This window comes from Impatiens glandulifera, chromosome 1, assembly GCF_907164915.1.
Source record: "Impatiens glandulifera chromosome 1, dImpGla2.1, whole genome shotgun sequence".
Taxonomy (NCBI): Eukaryota; Viridiplantae; Streptophyta; class Magnoliopsida; order Ericales; family Balsaminaceae; genus Impatiens; species Impatiens glandulifera.
This window is the reverse complement of record NC_061862.1, coordinates 125,707,231-125,716,050: the sequence shown is the minus strand read 5'-3', so window position 1 is coordinate 125,716,050 and position 8,820 is coordinate 125,707,231. Positions and strand designations below refer to the sequence as shown.

The 8,820-nt window shown below is 30.5% G+C and overlaps 1 protein-coding gene across 1 annotated transcript; it reads left to right on the top strand.

The window, feature by feature from the left end:
* The first annotated feature begins 390 nt into the window (after positions 1–390).
* LOC124919733 (protein ZINC INDUCED FACILITATOR-LIKE 1-like) lies at positions 391–5,956 on the top strand. Its single transcript, XM_047460057.1, has 17 exons — positions 391–705; positions 774–814; positions 1,412–1,472; positions 1,629–1,731; positions 1,822–1,924; positions 1,991–2,044; positions 2,121–2,183; positions 2,829–2,878; positions 2,965–3,040; positions 3,130–3,339; positions 3,447–3,534; positions 4,027–4,112; positions 4,209–4,316; positions 4,421–4,465; positions 4,837–4,925; positions 5,295–5,338; positions 5,792–5,956. The coding sequence occupies exons 1-17, from the start codon at positions 543–545 to the stop codon at positions 5,872–5,874; spliced, it is 1,467 nt and encodes a 488-aa protein (XP_047316013.1). The 5' UTR covers positions 391–542; the 3' UTR covers positions 5,875–5,956.
* The last annotated feature ends 2,864 nt before the right edge of the window (positions 5,957–8,820 follow it).

Genomic DNA, 8,820 nt, shown 5'->3' with positions numbered 1-8,820 from the left:
TTGATTTTTTTTATGCACTTTTACCATTTTATCTAAAAATGTTTAAACTTATTTGAATTACAATATAATTTATAGCATATTCAAACAACTTTTTTTTATTTACTTTTTCAATTATTGACAATTTTGAGAGTGATTTTGATTATGATAGTATTTATAGAAAAATATATAAAAATATTTAAATTAACAAATAAATAAAATAAAGTTGAATCCAAACAAGGCCTAACTGTTTCCATAACAAATTGATACGGACGACGTCGCTCTTTCCATAATATGATTTGGTGGCCATCCATTTCAATCCAAACTACTCAGATTCCATTTTGATTTGATTATAAATTGTTCCTAAACAAAGATCTGAAATCGTGCGGCAGCTTTCGTTCTTCTAGTCAAATTTCGTAAGCCAAAACTTGAAGACATCCTTTTAGTATTCGTGGGTCATTGACCGATTCTCAACCAGCCACTTTGTTTTCTAGCTTCGTTTCTACTAGTTAGAGATACCCATTTAGAATTCCAATAAGCTGAAACTCGTATCTTCCGGATTAGAGATGAGAGAATCAGAAAGGGAAGAACTTGAAGTGCCATTGTTGAGATTGAAGAATGGATTCCATGAGAATTGCCCTGGTTGTAAAGTTGAGCAGGACAAAGAGATGCAAACGGGTTTTCCAATTAAAGGGTTTTTTACGATATGGATGGTGGTTCTTTGCACAGGTAAATAATAAGTTGGCTGGTTTGGATTATCTGTGAGCTTTGTACTAATGGGTTTTATCTTCTTTCAGCTCTCCCGATTTCATCTCTTTTTCCATTTCTTTACTTTATGGTGAGTCTTGTTTCTTTTACAGTCTTTTTTTTATCTGTTTCATATATGAGATTATTGTTGTAGTTGTTTTTGTAAGCAAGTTATTATCATTTTCTATAATGTCTCGATATTCTATTAGTAATTTACTTTTGGGAACTTTGGACTAATTGGTGTTGTGGGGTTAGTCTTAATCTGAATTGGTCTATCATTTGGTGGATTATTTGAAATGAGAGGAACAAATTGTCTTTGTAGGGTGAGGAAAAATCGATTTCATGATTGAAAAGTAATTTCATAGCATTTTCAGAGGATCCTCAAACAGTGATTATTTTGTCATGTTGTTCTTTCTTATCTATTCCTGTTCAACTTTGTGTTTTGTTTCTTCTCCCGAGAAGGATCGATCTTTTATGAAATTGACCTTTATTAAAGAATACAAAATTATGTCATTTTTATCCAATCATTCTTATCAATTACTTTGTATTATGGCTGTTTTCTCTAACTTAGTGATTTTAGTTACAAATAGATTCTTCTGAATCAAATGGACTATTATTCTCTAGCACCTGTTTCAATATAAGAACTGTTGTCTTTTGTCCTATTAACTCCCAAATTGTCATATTGCAGATAAGGGACTTTCATATTGCTGAAAAAGAAGAAGATATTGGTTATTATGCGGGTTATGTAGGTAAAAATATTATACTCAGTACCAATTCAACATAATTTGATGGTACAAAATTTATATTATTTAGAAGTTGTCTTCTAATTAATACAAACTTTAGCTTAAAACAACAAAGTTCATTATTTCCTGTCATAACAGCTTATAATACTATATTATTGTAAGGTTGTTCGTTTATGCTTGGGAGAGCTCTCACATCAGTCTTTTGGGGAGTAATAGCTGATCGATATGGACGAAAACCAGTCATAATTATCGGCACTATCACAGTGTTTGTACTCATCTTTTCCACAGATTTTTATAGCAAAGGACCATCATTTCCTTCTGTTTTCAGTTTCAGAGATTTTGTTATGGATTGCAGGGTTATTTTCAACACTCTTTTTGGTCTAAGTGTTAACTTTTGGATGGCTGTCATTACAAGATTTCTACTTGGCAGCTTAAATGGTTTACTTGGGCCAATAAAGGTATTATTTACTAGTAAATATACCTCATTCTTATGGATGTCTTAAAATTTAAATACCCATGAGCAGGCATATGCTGTTGAAATTTTCAGTGAAGAATATCAAGCTTTGGGTGTTTCAACTGTAAGATATGAGTATTCAATTTATTTGATTTCTTTTGGTTGTTTAATATTGAAATGTTAATGATTTAATATGACAGGTTTCAACTGCATGGGGAATAGGATTAATCATTGGTCCTGCATTGGGAGGCTTTCTTGCTCAGGTACTTGTTGTTCTTTCTTTCTTGCTTCTTCTTCCTCAATATTTTATACGAGGTTTATTAGATTCTCGATAACCTAGATTGATTAAAATATCGAGAATCTAATATATTGTGATATTAGATTAAACAAAATGAATGTCATTTTATTCAGATAGCCTATTTTTTTATAACCTGCATCAAACAAGGTTATTTGAAAATAACCCCATATTAAACCAGGCCCAAGTCATCTTCTCATTTCGATACTCTGAACTTGAACAGAGAGCCTTAAATGTAGGATTCCCCTACAGGTCTTTGGGCTGGGCTGTGGGCTGCTCCACCATCTGAACACAACTTATTTCAAAATAATACAAGTCCTAAGTATGTGAAGGATAGTTGCTAATTCTAGATCATTTCATTGCATGTGAAGGAAGGATCATTTTCTTTCTATTGTTTCATCCAACTTAAGCTAAATCTACATTCTTTCTACACTTGGAACTTGGAAGTATAGTTTTTCACATGCTGAGCATAATGTTGAATTAGAATCAAAATGAGATATAGTCAGCTAGTAGCTAACTCTCTTACTTTGTATTATCATTTTTCTTTTGTTTCTTAGCTGAAATTTGAGCTTATTTGTTTATCCATTTATGTGTTTTCATATTTTTCTTCTAGCCCGCAGAGAAATATCCAACTATCATTTCTAAAGATTCTTTATTTGGGAGGTAAAAAGGCACTTCAATTACAATACTTGTTACAAGTTGTATTGATTGATGGTTCATGATACTAAATTTCATAGCTTGTGAATCAGGTTTCCTTACTTTTTGCCCTGCCTTTGTATATCGGTTTTTGCACTTGTCGTGACTATTCTGGCATTTTGGATACCGGTATGTCACAATATGATCCACACTCTTTACCTTTAATGTTCTTGTGAATTTTACTATTTTTACCAATTTATAAAAAAAAAATTGTCCAGGAAACATTGCACAATCACAATACAGGTGGTAAAAAACTTCATGATTCATTTGAAGCACTTGAAGCTATGCCATCTTCTCCCACACTAAGGTCATTAAAAGAAATGGAAGACTTTGAACCTAAATCTGAAAGTCTCTTCAGGAATTGGCCTTTAATGTCTGCAATCATTGTCTACTGTATCTTCTCACTTCATGATATGGCCTACACAGAGGTAATTTGCATATATGTTCCAAAGAATCTTAACAACTTCTTAGAATCTGTTAATGTGCAAAAGCCAATTATTCCTAATGTCTATTTTTTCCCCTTTTTTGGTGTTAGATCTTCTCTCTTTGGGCAGTAAGCTCCAGGAAATATGGAGGCTTGAGCTATTCAACAGAAGATGTGGGAGAAGTTCTTGCTATCACAGGTAATTTTTTCAACTATTTTTTGTTTGTGCAAATTTAAGCAAATCCAATATTTTTTTTACATTGTTGATATATAGTTTTAAACTGTTTTCTGAATCTTCTATTAAGACTATACTCAAATTGATTTGTCAAATTTCTTTCACCGGTTGGCTCGCGATGGTTTAATGAACCTAGAACATGTATAACAGTAGTAGTATACTATATTATTGTAAGGGTAATATGATAATTAGTAGTAGAGTAAGTTAGTAGGTTAATGAGTTAGTAGTTTATAAATAGTAAGAGTATGTACTATTTGGGTTATGAATGAAATAGTATATATTGAATCTGATCTCACATACATTTCTTCTACAAATCTTAGAACTCTAGTATTTGATCATTTGTTATCATGCTATGTTTAACTTGAGATTGGACCCATATACATGCTATCCATTTGTTTGTTCATTTTCCTTTCTTTGCAAAACAATTCTGATACAATCTTGAATTACTTTTTCAAGGTTTTGGCCTTCTGATTTTTCAACTCTCCTTCTATCCATTTTTTGTGAGGAAGTTTGGACCGATCAAGATAGCTCGCATTTTTGGTGTAAGAAATGTCACTTTCTTATGGTTAATTTGATAGTAGATTGCATGAATTTTAAAGGCTCCATCTAAAAGGGAAAATTTATCCATATGATCACAGGCCTTGTCCATTCCTTTATTGCAACTTTATCCATATTTGACCTTCCTCTCTGGAATCATGCTTCCCCTGTTGGTAAACTGCGCATCTGTTTTAAAGAATTCTTTATCTGTAAGTTCCACTTTCATATTTTACTAGAAATTGGATATATATCATTGTGAAATTTCATCACATATTTCAACTTATGTTACATTTGGATTCATTATTCTAACCAGGTGTCCATTATAACCGGCTTGTTCGTGTTGCAAAATAAAGCTGTGGTAAATTTCTTGTGCCCACATTCTTTTTACTGCTTATTCTTGGTCATAATGAAGAAAATCTATGTTCTATAATTTATTTTTTTGAAATGTTAAAGTGTATAGGAAGTGTTGAACACATGAATGAACGTTGTTTTGCACAACTCAACAATCAAGCTACATTGAATTGTTGCAGTCTCGTCAATATTTTTCTTGAAGATATGATATATAGATAAAATGAGGATTTCACTAACTTTATACTTATATTTATACTAGTCAAGAACATGCATTTCGCATAAAGCATCTATTACAGTCGTTGAAACAAAAAAAATGGAATCCAAACATGTATTAAATCAACTACACTGGCAAAACAATGTTATCATTTGATTTGGCAGGCTCAAAACCAAAGAGGAGCTGCAAATGGCATCGCAATGACAGCAATGTCCCTCTTTAAAGCTGCAGGTCCAGCCGGTGGAGGAGCACTGTAAGCATCAATTTTCATTTGACCACTAAATCAGTTTTCGCAATCTGCATTTATCCATTTTCTTTATTTATGGATGATAATGATAGTTTTCTTCTTGCTCATATGCTAATAATTCAAGTACATGACTTCTCTGGGACAATATGATAGAGTTCTCTTTTTGTATTATAAGGTGAAATTTAGATATAGAGAAAAAAGTATGGAGAAATTAAGATGATAAACATTAAACACATAAATTATGTATAGAAAGACAAATAAGTATGAAAAGTTTTCATTATCCATTAACTGTAATTCTTTGATTCTTGGTGACTAATTATTAATTAATTTATTTTTTTTGTAACTAAATGAAGTTATATGGTTTTATCTTCGCAGATTCTCATGGGCACAAAAGCGTCAAGATGCAAATTTTTTTCCAGGTTATGATTCATTTATGTATTTCGATTGATTGAAAACACTTTTTTTTTTATAAATGAAAGTTAGACTTTTTCCAAGATATGGGAGTGTATACTAGTTCTCTTTAAAAAAAAAACATTATAATATATATATATATATATATATATATATATATATATATATATATATATATATATATATATAATTTGTATGAAATGTGTAGTTTGATGGATACACCAAAAGAATCATGCCACCTTCAAATGACTCTCATAAGATTATTTGGACAATTTCTAGAAATCTTTAATAAGATTTCCATTATTTTAATATAAAGTTTAAGATAAAGAAGTATGAACAATTAGGTTTTAGCCAAAATAGTATAAAAATATTATGTAGTTGTGGCAGGAAATACTTTTATTGACAATTACTAAGACATTATCTGAATTTATCATATTTGTTTTTAATTCTTGTAATTGCAGGTGATCAAATGGTATTCTTTGTGCTTAATATAATTGAGCTGATTGGAGTGCTAATGACTTTTTGTTTAGTCCTGAAGAATTGAAGATTTGTGTATTAAAACATTTTGTTTGTTGTAAGCTTTATTGTGTCAAAAACTTAAGTCAATTAAAAAGAAATTGTAAAATAGGTCAGTTGACAGTTTGATTACAAGTAATTTGACTCAATTTTAGTTTTTATTTTTTATTTTTGTTATTCATTAACCTACAAGGATTTAATGTTAAATTTGAGTAAAAAAAAGAAAGACATTTTTTAATCATCTAAATTTATATATAATTAAATATTATTTTATGAATTCTCTCACAAATGATATTATTTAATTTATTAATCAAAATATTATTTATTTATTTTTAAAATATATTATTTTATTATTATATTTTAATACTTTTAAAAATTTTCTTTTATAAAAAAAAAGTGAGTTTCATTTTACAACATATTTCAAATTAATTTTTGCCTAGGTAGTTAAATTTTATTTTACTGATAAAGGATTTTTAATTTTGTAATAATTAAGTAATTTATCTTGTTCAATTATTGAATCAATAAAATTAAGCCTATTGTAACCCATACAAAAATCAATTTTGAAAGGCTAACAAAAAATAAAAAGAAAAGAAAGTTTGGAATGTTGGCCTTTGAAAGAAAATAAAAATAAAAAATCCAATGTGTGCAGATGGGAGGAATTAAAAGAATAAAAAGTCATGTCTAAATTCAATTCAAGCTCTTGATGTCTTTGATTCTTCCCTCTCAACTCTTTTCGACGAAAATTTTCTCAAAACTTAAAACCCTAAATTTACTAATTGCGTGAAGTCAAGCTTACAAATTTTACGAAGGTATCTAAACATATTATTCTGGATTTTGTTGAAAGTACTTTAATTAGTTAGATGTCGAATATTTGAAGATTCAATGAGAAACCGTTTCAGAATTTTCTTTACCACTAGCATTTTCGGTATGGAAGTTTGAAATGTTTTCCTTTTCCTTTTCCTTTTCTTTTTCCTTTTCCTTTTCCTTTTCCTTTTCCTTTTCCTTTTCCCTTTCCCTTTCCCTTTCCCTTTCCCTTTCCCTTTCCCTTTTTATTTTATTTTATTGATTTGTTTGATTTCTCTCATGGTCTATTTCTATCTCATACATCCGTGCTTTGTTATGTTACTTATGTATTTTGTTTCTCTTGTAGTCTCTAATCGCAAATATTCTGAACAACAGGGTTCTAGTTGTAATATCAATGGAGGGTCATCAGATTTATTTGGGACATCTCAGAAACTTGACAAGGGCTTATCAATTGGTGTACCATTAGAACATAGAGGGAAGATGTACATAACACTTGATAATGTCAGTGGTGGTGGTGCTTTTGCTTTTGTAGCCAAGAGAAAAAGAAATGAGAATGAAACATCTAATGGATTTGCTATGTCGAAAAATGACCGATTGAGTACCTGTAGTAATGAAGATGGAAAAACAAAAACAAATTCCAACACAACAAGGCAACTGTCCTCACTAGGAAATGCATTTGTTAGTAATAAGTCATCAGAAACTAACCGAGGAAAAAAAGATAGTGGACGCAATAATAATCTTAATTCCAATGTATATGTCTATGTGAATATAGGGCGGAGAGAAATCAAATAAATAAAAATTAGTGTAGGCGGAGATCTTCTAAAATGATAATGAGATCAATTATCCAATATTTTTAGTTTTATAAATTGAACCTAATTTAATGTTAATATGATAATGTTAATATGATAGTATTGTGAAAGATCTACACACTAGTAAAAATGAGACTTTTATTGAAAGTTTTTTGTGTCGGTAAAGGCCCTAAATCTGTCGGTAATACACATTTGCCGCCATATTTAAATCTGTCGGCATCTGTCGATATAAGTGTTGTCGGTAAAGGTATTGGAGTCTTGGCCGACAGATTTATAAACTTTCGGAATAGGGAATTATCGAAAGATTTATACATATCTTTCGGTAAAGACTTTTCTGAAAGATATAATTAGATCTTTTGACATAAACTATTAATTTACATTTTAACATAGATCGTATTACTTCTAATTTGGCTGATAGCAGATTGGATATGTAATAGCCGAATATGTTATTTAATCTTTATTCAGGGTAATATTGAAGGATTTATTGAAATCTTTCGGTAAATCTTGTACCGAAAGATCTGTATAAATATTTTGGTATAAGTTATACCGAAAGATTTGGTTTTACCAAAAGATTTATTGAAATCTTTTAACAAATTGTAATTAGGGAAAATATCGAAAGATTTGTGTAAATCTTTCGGTAAAGGGAAAATACCGAAATGTTTGTTAATATCTTTCAGTATAGGCTTTCAGAAATTGTAATAAGGGAAAATACCGAAAGGTTGGTGTAAATCTTTCGGTAAAGGGGAATTACGGAAATATTTGTGTATATTGGTTTAAAAAATTTAACAGTCTATTTGTTTTTTACATAACCTTAACCTGTTATAATCCAATCAATACGATTCATAAGCAAAATAATTCATTACATTTTCAAAATTCTTAACTAATCCAAAATGTATTAACTCCGAACACGATAAATAATCCAAAAAGTACATAATGCATGAAAAAATATATACTAAAATGTACTAACTTGGGGGAGGTGGTTGATTATGTAATTGGCTAATATAAAGGCAATATTTCGTCTAGATTAACCTAATTCTACTTGCATTCTCTCGTTGTTACATTGAACTACCTCTTCAAGTTCATTGACCCGCGTCTGGAGCCGTTCATTCTCCTCCCTAAGCGACCCTCCATGCCGTGAACTGTTACCCCTTCGTCGATCCCCGTGGAATCGCGATGGCCGCACGCTTGACCCCATACCCATCCCTGTCCAATGTCATTAGGGCCTGAACACTCTCTCGGTCACATCGAAGTCGGAGATACCAGGTGTGTCATTAATCACCATCTCCATCTCTCCCTACACATTTTAAAATTTCATTATATAAGCTATATATATATATACAGTTCAATGAAATTTCAGATTA

Coding starts and splice junctions, on each gene's coding strand:
- LOC124919733 (XM_047460057.1), top strand. CDS start 543: ATGAGAGAATCAGAAAGGGAAGAACTTGAAGTGCCATTGTTGAGATTG. Junction 706..773: donor GATGGTGGTTCTTTGCACAG/GTAAATAATAAG, acceptor ATCTTCTTTCAG/CTCTCCCGATTTCATCTCTT. Junction 2,184..2,828: donor TGGGAGGCTTTCTTGCTCAG/GTACTTGTTGTT, acceptor TTTTTCTTCTAG/CCCGCAGAGAAATATCCAAC.